The sequence below is a fragment of the Tiliqua scincoides genome, chromosome 8, assembly GCF_035046505.1.
Source record: "Tiliqua scincoides isolate rTilSci1 chromosome 8, rTilSci1.hap2, whole genome shotgun sequence".
In the NCBI taxonomy this organism is placed as follows: domain Eukaryota; kingdom Metazoa; phylum Chordata; class Lepidosauria; order Squamata; family Scincidae; genus Tiliqua; species Tiliqua scincoides.
The window spans coordinates 2,710,363-2,726,805 of record NC_089828.1 but is presented as its reverse complement, the minus strand read 5'-3'; the positions used below and the strand labels follow the sequence as shown (position 1 = coordinate 2,726,805).

Sequence of the window (16,443 nt, the reverse complement as noted above, 5' to 3'; positions counted from 1 at the left end):
GGACGTGTTAGGTATGAAATACTGGGCTGTGATTCTGTTGAGCTTCACGATTACCGTGTTGACCTTAGATGGAAGAGAACTGAGTTCAAATTGCCAGTCATATGTTAAGTTCCCTGGGTGATTTTTGGACACCCTCTCTCTCTCTCTCTCTCTCTCTCTCTCTCTCGCTCTCTCTCTCTCTGCCTGATCCACCTCAAATAGTTGTGTTGAAAAGTTCCCACTTTACTCTGCATTGGTTAAACTGCACTTTGTGTCCAGCTCTGGGCACCACTTTAAGAAAGAGGCAGCCAAACTGGAGCAGGTTCAGAGGAGAGCAACATAAGAACATAAGAACATAAGAACAGCCCCACTGGATCAGGCCATAGGCCCATCTAGTCCAGCTTCCTGTATCTCACAGCGGCCCACCAAATGCCCCAGGGAGCACACCAGATAACAAGAGACCTCATCCTGGTGCTCTCCCCTACATCTGGCATTCTGACTTAACCCATTCCTAAAATCAGGAGGTTGCGCATACACATCATGGCTTGTACCCCATAATGGATTTTTCCTCCAGAAACTCGTCCAATCCCCTTTTAAAGGCGTCTAGGCTAGACGCCAGCACCACATCCTGTGGCAAGGAGTTCCACAGACCGACCACGCGCTGAGTAAAGAAATATTTTCTTTTGTCTGTCCTAACCCGCCCAACACTCAATTTTAGTGGATGTCCCCTGGTTCTGGTATTATGTGAGAGTGTAAAGAGCATCTCCCTATCCACTCTGTCCATCCCCTGCATAATTTTGTATGTCTCAATCATGTCCCCCCTCAAGCGTCTCTTTTCTAGGCTGAAGAGGCCCAAACGCCGTAGCCTTTCCTCATAAGGAAGGTGCCCCAGCCCCGTAATCATCTTAGTCGCTCTCTTTTGCACCTTTTCCATTTCCACTATGTCTTTTTGAGATGCGGCGACCAGAACTGGACACAATACTCCAGGTGTGGCCTTACCATAGATTTGTACAACGGCATTATAATACTAGCCGTTTTGTTCTCAATACCCTTCCTAATGATCCCAAGCATAGAATTGGCCTTCTTCACTGCCGCCGCACATTGGGTCGACACTTTCATCGACCTTTCCACCACCACCCCAAGATCTCTCTCCTGATCTGTCACAGACAGCTCAGAACCCATCAGCCTATATCTAAAGTTTTGATTTTTTGCCCCAATGTGCATGACTTTACACTTACTGACATTGAAGCGCATCTGCCATTTTGCAACAAGGATGATTAGAGGGCTGGAGAACAAGCCCTCCGAGGAAAGGTTGAGGGCACTTGATAAGTTCAGCCTGGAGAAGAGAAGGGGATATGATAGCGCTCCTGAAATACCTGAAGGGACATTATATAGAAGAAGGGACAATTTTGTTCTCAGCTGCCTCTGAAAGTAGAACTAAATCCAATGGGTGGAAACAGCAAGGGAAGAGATTCTGATTGGATATCAGGAAAAAATTCTTGACAGTACATAAGAACATAAGAACAGCCCCACTGGATCATAAGAATAGCCCCACTGGCCCATCTAGTCCAGCTTCCTGTATCTCACAGCAGCCCACCAAATGCCCCAAGGAGCACACCAGATAACAAGAGACCTGCAAGGCTTTCTGGGAATTGTAGTTAAGAACATAAGAACAGCCCCACTGGATCAGGCCATAGGCCCATCTAGTCCAGCTTCCTGTATCTCACAGCAGCCCACCAAATGCCCCAAGGAGCACACCAGATAACAAGAGACCTGCAAGGCCTCCTTGGAATTGTAGTTAAGAACATAAGAACAGCCCCACTGATCAGGCCATAGGCCCATCTAGTCCAGCTTCCTGCATCTCACAGCGGCCCACCAAATGCCCCAGGGAGCACCCCAGATAACAAGAGACCTCATCCTGGTGCCCTCCCTTGCATCTGGCATTCTGACATATCCCATTTCTATAATCAGGAGGTTGCACATGCACATCATGGCTTGTACCCCGTAATGGATTTTTCCTCCAGAAACTTGTCCAATCCCCTTTTAAAGGCGCCCAGGCCAGATGCCATCACCACATCCTGTAGCAAGGAGTTCCACAGACCAACCACACGCTGAGTAAAGAAATATTTTATTTTCTCTGTTCTAACTCTCCCAACACTCAATTTGAGCGGATGTCCCCTGGTTCTGGTATTATGTGAGAGTGTAAAGAGCTTCTCCCTATCCACTTTGTCCATCCCCTGCATAATTTTGTATGTCTCAAACAGTAAGGGTGGTTTGGTGGCAGAACAGATTGCCAAGGAAGGTGATGATTCTCCCTCACTGGAAATCTTCAAGTAGAGGCTCGACAAGCACCTGCTGGAGATGTTCTAGGAGAGTTTCCTGCTACAGGCAGGGGGTTGGACTAGATGACCTTTTAGTGCACTTCCAACTCTGATTCTATGAAAAATAATCTTGTCTAGATCAGGGGTTGGCCAGGGGTTGTCCAGGTAGGGCATTGGCCAAGGGCCCACCTGATTAGGCTGAGCCTTGAACCTAACATACCATCTATAGGCTCAGTATGTGGGGGAAGGGCTGGCGCAGGACCGGGCCTCCGGTTCTCCAGCAACCTGGCACTCTCACTGCCATCCACGCCGCCCTAAGCATATCATTGTAATCCTGGAGAAAATTACGCAAATGTCAATACCATTGACAGATCAGTCTGCAGCTTTCTGAGCACATTTCACTGAAAAATGACGGTTCCTAATTCACAGAGCCTATGGATGGGAGCAGGCATTTTTCTACACTTGGAGACCCAAGAGGTCCAATTGGAGCTGTAAGCACTTTAGCACGAGGAAGTAAATTCTCTTCAAATAGCTAAATTGCTGCCGATGGCAATGGGATCCAGGTAGAGTCATCCCTCTCCACCTTGCAATCATTTGCATGCACACACGTGCCTACAGAATAATAGCCACAACATGTATGCACTGCTGAAACAGAGACGCCTGCGTTGGCTCGGTCATGTCGTGAGAATGGATGATGGCCGGATCCCAAAGGATCTCCTCTATGGAGAACTCGTGCAAGGAAAGCGCCCTACAGGTAGACCACAGCTGCGATACAAGGACATCTGCAAGAGGGATCTGAAGGCCTCAGGAGTGGACCTCAACAGGTGGGAAACCCTGGCGTCTGAGCGGCCCGCTTGGAGGCAGGCTGTGCAGCATGGCCTTTCCCAGCTTGAAGAGACACTTGGCCAACAGTCTGAGGCTCAGAGGCAAAGAAGGAAGGCCCACAGCCAGGGAGACAGACCAGGGACAGACTGCACTTGCTCCCAGTGTGGAAGGGATTGTCACTCCCGAATTGGCCTTTTCAGCCACACTAGACGCTGTTCCAGAACCACCATTCAGAGCGCGATACCAGAGTCTTTCGAGACTGAAGGTTGCCAACAGTTAACAATTGCTTTTCTTCATACACAAGACAAAAATCAAATAACTCCTGGGTGCATTCTTTGTCGTGAATGACAGCCAATAATGAAACCTTAAACAATGGGAAACAAGGAAACCAACCTTAAACAATGAGGCCAGTGTGATTAACAGCCCAGTCCTATCTGGGGTTTGGATTGCTGGGGTGTGCGCTGCTGGCATGCTCCAGCATCACAAAGCCCTTTGTGGCAAAGTGAGAGCATCTGGTGACCACCTATATCATCTACCTAGTACACTTTTAAAGTGATTATAATTTATAATTATATAATTTATAAACATAAATAATTTATAAAATAAATTTAAAAAATTAATAATAATAATAATAATAATAATAATAATAATAATGCACCCTTGGAATTTAAACACACAAGACGGCTTTCTGCACTTCTAACTTTGGAAAACACCAAAATATGTGAAAAGATAGAACTGTTTTTACTCACCTCTATCAATGGGACATGCAGCACAAGTCTATGCATTTTTACTCAGAAGTAAGTCCCTTTGTGTTCAAGAGCCCAGAGTCTTGAAGCTTTAGTCATAGCTACCTTTAGCTGAATTGAAACCCGTCTTGGATATTCTCCCCGGGCAGGATGACGAGTCTACTTCTGCTCCCTGGCACACTGTGAAAAAAAGAAAGCCCCTTATTGTGCTCCATCATGCACAGACAATAGACAATTCCCACAAGATATGCTCTCATAATAAGAACATAAGAACAGCCCCACTGGATCAGGCCATAGGCCCATCATAATGAGTTTTTCTTTAGTTTTCAATAGGCTCATCATAATGAGTTTTTTCCCCCCTAATATATATTAAGGGAAGCCTCTGAACATGTGCAGAGTGATATTTTGTCACCACAGTAAGTCAACAAGGCCAGCGCTGAAACTATTGGAACTTGGGGCATGGATTCCAGGTTAAGGGACATAGCTCTCAGAGGTCTTTTTGGCGACTCCAAACCTTCCATCTTTTTATTATTTTGCGTAAAGTCACAGATTGTTCCTTGGTGTCTCGCACACAGGAGAGAGGATTATTCCATAGGATTTTACAAGAATAATTATTTTGCAGCTTTACCACCACCCCTTGAGAGGAAAAAAACACCCACCCACCCAATAATGCCAGGGAAATAAAAAGATTGTACACATTTCAGCAGCTGAAATAGCCTCTTCTTTTGGTCTCTTCTTGTATTTTGCATTTTAATGCAACAATGATGATAGCATTTGTCAAAAATGGAGAGGGGGGAGTGCCACTTGGCCCTTCAAAACAGGATGGTTCAGCCATGGCATAATTGGTGCGAGGTGAGGAAAATTATTGTCTGAAATGTACTTGTGGGTGCAATTTGCCAGGATACAGAATCTCTGAAAAGCGTGAATTGGCTCATCATTTCAGCTGTGAGGGGAACTTTTCCCACCCGCCTTTAAGCGGGCACTTAAAAAAATACATCGCAAAAGACCATGCAGGGACATGGAAGGAAAAAGCTGAACTTAAGATCTGTAGTTTGTACAAATCAGGGAAAAAAATACTGGTCTTAAATTACTGGATGCAGCAGGTTGGAGAGAAATGGACATTCTGGGCTGTACATTTGTACACGCAGAGGGTCTTGCGTTACGCTGTTTCTAATCTATGGGGGCAGTAGGTGGGGTTAGTGGCAACACATTGATTATGGGGCAGGACCACCCAGTGTAGTCCCACCCCTCACTGCCACTACTTCATTGAATGTATGGAAGGAGAACAGGGCTAAACATTCCTGTACAGCAAGTCCTCACAGTTGTTTCATTTAACATTGCTTTGCTTTAAAGTTGGTCAGTGGTTCTCAATCTTCTGGGCTACCGGAAGTGGTTTCTGGGTTGTGCTGGGCCTGTGATTCACTTCCGGATTTGCGTCACGTGATGCGAGAGCTCACTGCGTCATCCCCATGATGGATCTCCTTCCATACCAGACCATGCAGAATAAACTACAATGTCATACACACAAGCCTAAATGCATTGGTGTCACTAGGGTTGGTGTCACCCCCAAGATCCGAACTTGAATTGACCACAAATGTTCCATTTTGTGATAACCTGAGTTTTTAAAAGAAAGAGAACTGAGGGGAGTCAGAAAAAAATAATAATAATCCAGTTCAAAGGATAGGCCTCCTGAAGAACCTTGAAGAACTAGCTAGTTTAAAAGTTTTCAAGACAAGCATAGTGACATTTCACGATTGGTGATAAAGGTTCCCTTGCAATTCCAAGTGACGTGGGAGCAAAACAACAACCCTGATTAATAAAGACCTTTTGTGATGGTGTTCAGTCTGGTTATAAATTATGATTCAGCTGTGTGTAAAAGAAATACTTTAACTAGTGCTGCTTCTGAAATTAACTTGGCTCTGCTCTTATTTAAGGGACATGGGCCCTCTTTGCTGTTGTACCTGATTAGCCCCTACAGCAGTTGTGCAACCACAAGAAATGGTGTTAAAACACGTTGCTTTTCTCCAATTTCACTTTGAATCTACCTGAAAGCTGACCTTGGAACCCTGCTGTGCACCTGCCTGCCTATCAAAACCTGGGAGGGCATATTTGTTCTTAAAAGTGTTTCTATATGACCAGGTCCGGAAGTGACAGTCCTAAGTCAGTTTCAGAAGCTCACTTTTGAAATGACAGTGATTGTCTTGCGTGTGGAATATGGATTGCATTTGGAATTGAAGAGATTAACCATAAAGGCTTTCTTGCTTTGGTTCCAAAAGATGGTACAAAAATGTGACTTCATCTCTCTCCTTTCCTCTTCTACCAGAAACCACTACCGGCCCTTTGCTGAGGCTGCCAAAGGTGCTCAAGGCAAATCCTGCTACACCCTTTCCTTCAGTGTTGTTTTCCCACACAAAGAAGATGTCTGCTACCTGGCCTACCACTACCCTTACACCTACTCCGCCATGATGGTAAAACTGGTTTTCCTGATGGGTTTGGAGTGAGTGGGCGCAGTCAATTGGGTCAAAGTTGTTTTTATCATGATATGAATGTGAAGGTTCCCTTTCCTGCAGGAGAGGGAGGAATCACCACTGAAGACTTCTGCAGTGGTTCCAGCTGATTCTGTTCTTTCCTTCTCTGAAGTGGGAGAGAGAGTTGTTGTCACTGCTCATCCAGTAGCCCACTGCTGCTGCCTGATTGGGGCTGGCTTGGGGGACAGGACTGTGACAGTGGCATAGCTAAGGCTTCTGGCACCCAAGGGTGCAAAAATTTTTCATTCCCCCAAATTTTTAACACCCCCCCCCCATACAATATCTTAGAGGCCTCTGAAAGGTGAGACCTGGAAGTGCCTTTTGGAGACCTCCAGGAAGCCTTCTGTGGTCTAGGAGGGGCACTGGGTACCTTTTGATGCACTGGGTACCACACCTTGAGGGGGTGAACCTCATGGCAAAAACTGGAAATGCCTTTTGGAGGGCTCTAAGACACCTCTCAAGGTGTGGTACCTGGAGCAATGTCCCCCCCTGAACTTCCTTAGCTATGCCACTTGGCTGTGAAGGCCCAATGTGCAGGATCGGGAAGCTGGTGCAGAGCTAGTGGAGCCAGCCTGGTCGCCAGCCAGTTGAGTTAGCTCATTGAATGAAGAAAGTCTCTATTCTACATAGTCAATCCATCAGGGCTGGGAGGGTTGTTCAGAGGCCAGCCTAGCTGGCCACCGACTATATGATAACATCACTTGAGGGCGAAGGAAGCCCTCTGAGAGAAGAGGAGAGCAAGATAGACTGATGCTAAGGAAGGTGCAAACATTTTCACAGGCACTGCTTAACATCCACTTTAGAGTCATCCATTCAAATTGACTGACAGAAGAGTGAGAACAGCCAAAAGGACATCTTTCTTTACCCAGTGTGTAATTATGAGCCCTTATCAGCTCTTGACTTGATCCAGCAGGGCTCTTATGTTCTTATGAGCAAACCTTCTTAAAAAGAAAAAAGAAAAGAAGGTAAGGGAAAGAGGTGGTTTTCACTACTGTGGAAAATGCTTCTGAAAAATGATGCATAGTTTCAGCTCAGCCTTAGAAAGCACTACATTTAGCATGAATTGAAGGTGTCTCTTCACAGGTCATGGTTCAGGATGTGGACTCACCTCCCTGCATTACAATCTCTGAGCATGAACTGGAGGTTGTCCATGACTTTGTGTACCTTGGCTCAACGATCTCCGACACTCATTCTCTCGATACCGAGCTAAACAAGCGCATCGGTAAAGCAGCTACCACGTTTTCCAGACTCACAAAGAGAGTCTGGTCCAACAAGAAGCTGACGGAACATACCAAGATCCAGGTCTACAGAGCTTGCGTCCTGAGTACACTTCTGTACTGCAGCGAGTCATGGACTCTTCACTCACAACAGGAGAGGAAACTGAGCGCTTTCCACATGCGCTGCCTCCGACGCATCCTCGGCATCACCTGGCAGGACAAAGTTCCAAACAACACAGTCCTGGAACGTGCTGGAATCCCTAGCATGTATTCACTGCTGAAACAGAGACGCCTGCGTTGGCTTGGTCATGTCGTGAGAATGGATGATGGCCGGATCCCAAAGGATCTCTATGGAGAACTCGTGCAAGGAAAGCGCCCTACAGGCAGACCACAGCTGCGATACAAGGACATCTGCAAGAGGGATCTGAAGGCCTTAGGGATGGACCTCAACAAGTGGGAAACCCTGGCCTCTGAGCGGCCCGCTTGGAGGCAGGCTGTGCAGCATGGCCTTTCCCAGTTTGAAGAGACACTTTGCCAACAGTCTGAGGCTAAGAGGCAAAGAAGGAAGGCCCATAGTCAGGGAGACAGACCAGGGACAGACTGCACTTGCTCCCGGTGTGGAAGGGATTGTCACTCCCGGATTGGCCTTTTCAGCCACACTAGACGCTGTGCCAGAACCACCATTCAGAGCGCGATACCATAGTCTTTCGAGACTGAAGGTTGCCAATACAGAAGGTGTCTCTCCTGTGTGCATTACGAAGGTATAGTGAGGCACTCATTTTCCAACATGGACAAAATCATGATTACTCTGGACATTTTTTCAGCAATGACTTTGACCAGGTCAGCTAAAATAACTCAGAACTTTCTGCCAGGGCTTCTAACTTTCTGTCACAGGAAAACAGTTCCATTTCTGTAGACTGGATAAGGAACAAAATTCTGCTCATGATTGCACATCATTAGCTTTTATTTTCCAGCATATGTCCATGCAAAATGTGGAGTGTTTTTTTTTTTTCTCCCCTTCTTCCCAACCAGTAATGAATTCAAAGTGATTTAGCAACCCAAGGGCTCAATTACCTGTACAATGCATTTGAAAAGATGATAAAATCCCGTATGGAAACAGTGGCTTGGAAACACTGATCATAATCTAATGTACATTTAATAACTGCAGATGTATTTATGGCACATCTATGAATGCTGAACGGAGACCGTGCAAAGGGGCAGGAGTCAATGCTGTTGTTGCTTTGAGTAATGAATAGTTGTATTTGCTTCAGGATGGTAAATAAAAAATAGCTGTGAATAGATACACAGCTCATGTAGCTTCATATAGAAATGGGCTATGTCAGATGCAAGGGAGGGCACCAGGATGCAGGTCTCCTGTTATCTGGTGTGCTCCCTGGGGCATTTGGTGGGCCGCTGTGAGATACAGGAAGCTGGACTAGATGGGCCTATGGCCTGATCCAGTGTGCTGTTCTTATGTTCTTATATAGAACTATAGTAGAGTGCCAACTTTTGACTTTAAAAATTCTGGTACCTGGATGTATATGGACTCATGAAGCTGTTCTATACTGGGTCAGAGCAGTTGGTCCAGTGTTGCCAACTCTTCAGGGACTCTTTCACAGTCCTGCTAGGACAGGGTGACCAGATGTCAAAATAAAAAAAAGAGGCATCCCAAAACGTAGACAGCCTAGAAAAAAGGTAGGACAGGACTAAATAAAAGCTAAAAACACTCATATTGATTAAATTAAACACTATATTGCTTATTATTAAATTTAAAACTATATTGCATGTAGTTTATTACGTATAATTTATTAATTACACGAAGGCTATGCACTGCCTCCAGGGGCCCGCTCACAGGGAAAAGGAGGACATTTAAGTTCTTTTCCAGAACACGAGGCTAAAAAAGAGGACATGTCCTGGAAAAAGAGGGCGCCTGGTCACCCTCTGCTAGGAGGAGAGAGATTGAACCTTGGACTAACCGTGTCAAGCATGTGCTGTGTCACTGAATTACAGGCTCAGTTGGGGGTTTGAGCTTTTGGTTTGATCCAGCTGTACTCTACTTATATCATTATGATCCTTTTCCCCCCCTTCCAGGCTCATCTTGACATCCTGGAACAAACCAGGAACACAAAGAAAATCTACTTTCGGAGGCAGACCCTGTGCCGGACTCTGGGGGGGAACGCTTGCCCTCTGCTCACGATCACGGCCATGCCTGAGACAGAAAGCAGCGATGACTGGGAAGAGTTCTGTAAGTCGCTGGTACTTTCTGAGCTTGTTTGTTTCTTTATGTTTGCCATTCTGTCTGGAAGACTTGAAGCGAGTAACGATGTGTGTGGCTCAAATGACCTGGGGCCAGAATATTTCAAGAACCACCCCCTGCCTTACTCAGAATTATCTTCCAGTTCAAAGTTCCTGTTTCAGGTCCTTCCACTACCATATGTACAATAGGTGGGAACCCAAAAAAGGACCTTTTCAGTTGTGGCACCCCAAGAGAGTTCTGCCTGGCCTTAGAATTCTATTATCTCACTTTATCAGCATCATACAGACACTGCTGATTGGTTGAATGGAATAGCGACCTCATCCTGTTCATTGGGTGATCTTGATTGACTGGTAACTAATTCAGGAAGCATTGTCTTCGCTCTCCTGATGCTTTCCCCACTTCTTGCCATCCCATTCAGCGCTGTGTGCTTTCCACATAGAGGGTGGTGCATGTCAGGTTTCTAGATCGCATGAAATTTTTATGTCTTTATTATATTTCCCTTGAGGATAAAAACCCTCTGAAGGATGGCTTACAAACTGCTAGAATAAACATGGAACACACAAAAATTCATTCAAGCAACCTCACCAGTATGAAACAATACAAAAGACTGTTTTAACAGGATAGAGTTGAAAAGGCTAGGGCAAGTAAAATGATTTTCATTTGGGGTTGAAAGGAGAAAGGGTGAGTTTCCTTGGGGAGAATATTCTATAAGTGGGGTTGCGCCGCGAGGGAGGCTGAGTCATGCCATCAGAGAAAAGGATGCAAAACAACACTAGACTGCGTTAGTTGGCAACCTTCAGTCTCGAAAGACTATGATATCGCGCTCTGAAAGGTGGTTCTGGAACAGCGTCTAGTATGGCTGAAAAGGCCGATTCGGGAGTGACAATCCCTTCCACACTGGGAGCAAGTGCAGTCTGTCCCTGGCCTGTCTCCCTGGCTATGAGCCTTCCTTCTTTGCCTCTTAGCCTCAGACTGTTGGCCAAGTGTCTCTTCAAATTGGGAAAGGCCATGTTGCACAGCCTGCCTCCAAGCGGGCCGCTCAGAGGCCAGGGTTTCCCACTTGTTGAGGTCCACTCCTAAGGCCTTCAGATCCCTCTTGCAGATGTCCTTGTATCGCAGCTGTGGTCTACCCGTAGGGCGCTTTCCTTGCACGAGTTCTCCATAGAGGAGATCCTTTGGGATCCAGCCATCATCCATTCTCACGACATGACCGAGCCAACGCAGGCGTCTCTGTTTCAGTAGTGCATACATGCTAGGGATTCCAGCACATTCCAGGACTGTGTTGTTTGGAACTTTGTTCTGCCAGGTGATGCCGAGAATACGTTGGAGGCAGCGCATGTGGAAAGCATTCAGTTTCCTCTCCTGTTGTGAGTGAAGAGTCCATGACTCGCTGCAGTACAGAAGTGTACTCAGGACGCAAGCTCTGTAGACCTGGATCTTGGTATGTTCCGTCAGCTTCTTGTTGGACCAGACTCTCTTTGTGAGTCTGGAAAACGTGGTAGCTGCTTTACCGATGTGTTTGTTTAGCTTGGTATCGAGAGAAAGAGTGTCAGAGATCGTTGAGCCAAGGTACACAAAGTCATGGACAACCTCCAGTTCATGCGCAGAGATTGTAATGCAGGGAGGTGAGTCCACATCCTGAACCATGACCTGAGAGCTGCAATATAAACTCATTTAAACTTCGCTGAGCAGTATGACTTGAAATAGCTTATGTGATGGTTGTTGCAGGGAAAGATTAGCTGGTACCTGCTTCTTTGTGAAGGTACCACATGCCCTGGGGTAATGATCACAACAGGGCTGTTGTGAAGGATCCATTTGTTTTATTAGGTGGATTGGCATAAAGAGACAGTGCCATGTTGTGGGCTGCAGGCCTGCCTGCGGGCATGGCTGAAAGAATAATGCACGTATTTCTTTCATTGAAGCAGCTGGGTTAATTGTAGCTTTGGGGAGTTGCACTGAGATGCATTCCTTTCCCCCCCTCCCATCCTTGATTCCTTGGCATTGTTTTGATCAACATCTATAGTTTGGTTCCTCTGGCTCTGTTTTGACAACTTCTCTAGTGCCACGGACAGGGACGCTGGCTTAAGGAGCCCGCTTTGTCACCTTTCCAGATGGGCAGATGGCCCAGCTTTGAGAGAACACAATTAACACAGCCATTTGAGGCCTTGATGACACAGGCCCAGGAGTGCTTGGCTCCCTGGGAGAAACTTACACTGCAACCAGTGTGCATATGAGCTATGGTTTGGGCAGGGATGTCAAGTCTGAGCCCACAGAAGCGTGAAGAAGAACTGTGGACAGAGTTTTGATTCTCAGTGACTTTAGTTGGGCTTTGAGCCATGCTGGTTTCCAAGGAAAGCTGACTTTTTTTGGGATTTTACTTCTTTTTCAACTTCTCTTCTAGAACAGTGTTTCTCAACCTTTTTCCTCCGTTGTACCACTTCACGTGGTCCACCTATCTGAATTACCACCAGAAGTAACTGGCGATGACATCATTGCCAGTTACTTCTGGGTTGGGAGGCCAGATGCAACATGACAGACACCAGTAAGAGGCTCAGGGTGGGCTGGAGGGTTTTTTTGAGCATGGAAAAGCATGCTTTGGAGCCTCCCACTGCTGTTTGTTGAGTCATGTTCCTGGTCTTACTGCTGGGTGGCAGGTGTTCAGGGATCCCATGAGTACTACCGGATACCACCTCAAGTACCACTGGTGGTACCCATAGCACAGGTTCAGAAACACTGTTCTAGGAGAGTGCTGTTTTCTTCCAGGGCATGTACAATGTTGCTTGTTTCACAAAGCTCAGTACCTGGTTCATTTGTCCATGGTTTAATAAAGCAGTATGCTCTTTTGTGCATTTCAGAAACAAAGAGAGTCAGTGGGAGGATTATGGGATCCTGGTGGGGTAAATTACTCTTGTTGGCAAGGATGGTGAGGGACAGAAAGGGGCAAGTCATAAAATGTCCTAAAGCCTGTCCTAGAATAGCAACTTGCAAAATTTGACTCATCTATTTTATTCAGCATAAACTTTGTTAAAATAATTTTTTTTTTGCAGTATGAAACATGACGACAATCCTATTTATTAAAAATCTGCTGTTCAGTTTTTCAAGGAAGAAAGACCATAACTTAAGGCAACTACAAACAAACTGACACAATAATCAAAGCAAAAAAAAAAAAAAATCAAATTTTCTCCATCAGTGTTGATTCTGTAAACTGGGGATAAAGAGTGAAAATTATGATTGTACTCGCTTTTGAAGATATTTAAATCCTGTGCATCATTTTAAAACAAGCATTTCTATTGATGTGCTTCTGTTTTAGATTCTGATGTATCTAAAATTGTTTCTTCTCAAACGACGTTATAGCTGTGTGCTAATGTTTAAATAATGCCATTCATATATTGAACTTGAAGAAGTTCTGAAATTTCTGTGGCACAAGCACCTCAAATGCATGCCCCATTTCTATGGTGTTGCCAGGGGCCTGCGAAGTCAAACCTCCTCCCCATTGGAGTTCAGTTTGGGGATCCATGCAGAATACTGGTTGCCAGTCTTCTGACGGACCACGGACCAGAAGTTGGTGATATAGTCAAATCAAACAAGAGGTCAAGGACCAAACACAGCAACCAAAACTGCAAAGAGGCAGGTGATATACCTCAGTTCAGACAGTCAGGTCACAAGGGTTCTGGAAGGCGAGAGTTCAGCGGGAAAGCAGTGGTGAGGCTGCAGCAGTAGTATACTGTGGCTCAGTCCTTTGGCCATAGTTATGTAAGGCCAGCAGAGCCCCTTTCAGCTCCCCTGATCTGTCAAAGTTCACAAGCTGCAGTAACCCTGCCATTCATTATTAGGTTGCCACTGTGGATCAACAAGAATCAGGCTCACAGTTTCTTAGGCAACAATCCTCTACACCATTGGTTCCAAATCTCCTGTCCCTTTAAGACAGGATTGGGACCTGACAGAGGACCTGTAAGTGAGGGTGCCTGTCACTTCCAGGTTCTTCCTGCTGCCTCTGTTGAACATCTGAAAGAATGTGGGTAAGTAAGAAGCCCTGTAAAAACCCCTTTCTTATCTTCCTGTAGTGGGTGGCAGTGGGGAGAACTCAGAAATGACAGACACTGTCAACCTACATGTCTCTGCCAGGTTGCCACCCCCCTTAAGGGGAAAAGGATGATTCAAACACCATACCTGGGGGAATCACGACCCCCAGGTTGGAAACCACTGCTATACAAACTTACCTGGAAGTAAGTCCAACTGAACTCAGTGGGACTTACTTCTGAGTAGATATGCATAGGGTTGTGCTGTCAAGGAGTGGCACCTCAGCAAATTCTTGGCCCTACTGCCAGGTTCCCCAGACTGCGCCCGCCAGTGTCTTAGAGACGACCCGGTGACATTTCTGTAACAGCTCCTCTTGAGCTTGTTGCAATTCTCCCCTGGCTCCAACAATAATTGCTTATTACTCATCAGTAGCAGAACACAGGAGAACGAGGACTAGAGAGCCATCCCAGTGTTCATCTTCTATGCATGACTATATTGAGGCCTGAATGTTTTATACATCCCAACACCCCGGCCCTTTTCTAATTCTGGAGATAGGAATCGGCTAGTCAAGCTATACGAAACTGCTTATTAAAATGTCGCTCTGTCCTCAGAAGAGTGTTACTGAGAAGAGAAACCTCATACAATTCATTGAGCCTCTCATCTCTCAAACTCCTCTTCCAACGATGCTACCTTGTCTCACAGCCCCACTGCCATGCCTGCTCCTTCATTCTGCAGTCTGGATGTTAAGCAAGATGCTGTGACCGGCTCTTGCATTGTCAGTCGTAATCAGGATTCTGCCTGGGACCAACTCTGCGGTGATGAGTGTAACGCTTGATTGTGTGTGATGTTCAAACTGCAGCTTACAGCTTAGTAACGGCACCGATGGGAGAAATTAAACTGTCACGGAGCCAGGCACTTAATGCCCAAGTTAAGCAAAGACAGTGAAGTGGATGCAGTGGGAGTCTGTGGGGTCCAAGGAGAGCTCTGAGCCAAAATGACTCATCATGTTCTTATCTACATTTTTGGCCCTGCTGCCAGTCTGCTCCCTTGTCACCTCTATCTCCTCCCCCCACCCCCCGCTTGCCTCTTCATGCAAAGCATGTTTGCTTACTCAATTCCATTGTCCTCATTTGCCCAGGCTTTCTATGCAGAAGGGTTCAGGTTCAATTACTGATGGTCTGATTCAGCCAAAGGAAGCTTCCTATACCAGTGGCATAGCTAGAGGGGGTGCAAAGCACTAAGTTTTGCAGGGAGCCTCACTGTAGTGTGCAGGGGTCCCTTCCCCTCCCCTTTGGAGCCATTCCAGGCATACATCTTTGTTTTGCTCCCACCACCTGGAATGGCTCTGAAGGGAAGAGGGAGAAGCCCCTTGCATGCTGCAGTGAGGCTCCCTGTAAAACTTAGTGCTTTGCACCCCCTCTAGCTATGCCACTATTCCCGTGCTCATAAATAGAGGAGTGCAGCTCAGCGGTTCAGCCCCTGCCTTGCATGCAGCCTTTCCCAGATCCAGTCGTCAGCATCTGCAGGTAGGGGTGGGAATGACCCTTCTCTCAAACCCTGAATTGTGACCAGTGAGGGTCAATCATGTTAAACTAGAGAGAGGGCATTTTGCTGCCCTGAAGCAGATCTTTTTCTTGTCCATGGGCTCAGCATCCAGTGATTTCATTATCCATGGATGCTGAGCTAGCAGGTGCCTCCTCACTGGACTTCCTGGATGTGACTGGAACTGCCTTCTGGTCATGTCTGGGAGGTACTACTGGTTGTGTCTGTGAGGTTCTATGAGGCCCTCTGCACAGATTTGATTATCCACAGAATTGGGTATCTTCAGGGAGTCCTGAAACAGATCCCTTGTAGACATAGAGGGCCCACTGTGCAATCACAGCCCAAGCAAGGTCCCATTTTGCCTAGATGCCCATAAAAAGTGATTGGACAGATTTCTGGAGGAAAAGTCCATCACAGGTTACAAGCCGTGATGGGTCTGTGCAACCTCCTGATTTGAGAAGTGGGCTGCCTCAGAATGCCAGATGCAAGGGAAGGCACCAGGAATCAGGTCTCTTGTGGTTTTGTATGCTCCCTGCGACATCTGGTGGGCCACTGTGAGACACAGGAAGCTGGACTAGATGGTCCTTTGGCTCGGTCGAGCAGGGTACTTCTTATGTTCTTATCCAGTGGGGACCTCTGTATATTCTTATGGTGTAAACGTGAGGCCATGCTAACAGCTCTGATGCCTCCATCAGCATCATCTCATGATACTCTCAGACCAAGCACGTGGGGCAGGTCTCCTGCAGTGGAACTCAGCGAGGGAATCTGGCAGAACTTTTGCGAGCTGCCACTGTTGGGGATTCCTTCTTTCCAAAAGTGGGGGCTGTTTCCTTTCAGAACTGTCCCTAAAGAAAACAGCAAAAGAAGAGCTTGGAGTGGAGAATGGCAAGAAATGGCTACAGTTGACGGGTGCTGTGAACTAATGAACGTGTGGAAAAATGTACACAGTTTAATTAAGCACATTGATTAAATCAGGATGATTCAAACAGCTTAGCTCTCCAATCAGCT

At 46.3% G+C, this 16,443-nt stretch overlaps 1 protein-coding gene across 5 annotated transcripts in view; it reads left to right on the top strand.

Annotated features, from left to right (window-relative positions):
• The window catches only part of AGBL1 (AGBL carboxypeptidase 1), a 419,500-nt gene that overhangs the window by 113,262 nt on the left and 289,795 nt on the right, over positions 1-16,443 (top strand). For all 5 annotated transcript variants that reach the window (XR_010794779.1, XM_066634750.1, XM_066634748.1 and 2 more), the window contains exons 16-17: positions 6,195-6,339; positions 9,708-9,861. Coding sequence is in view for 4 of the 5 variants with exons in the window: in XM_066634750.1 (XP_066490847.1) it covers positions 6,195-6,339; positions 9,708-9,861 (299 nt within the window). In the remaining variant the exon portion in view is untranslated. The remainder of the gene's footprint in view (positions 1-6,194; positions 6,340-9,707; positions 9,862-16,443) is intronic.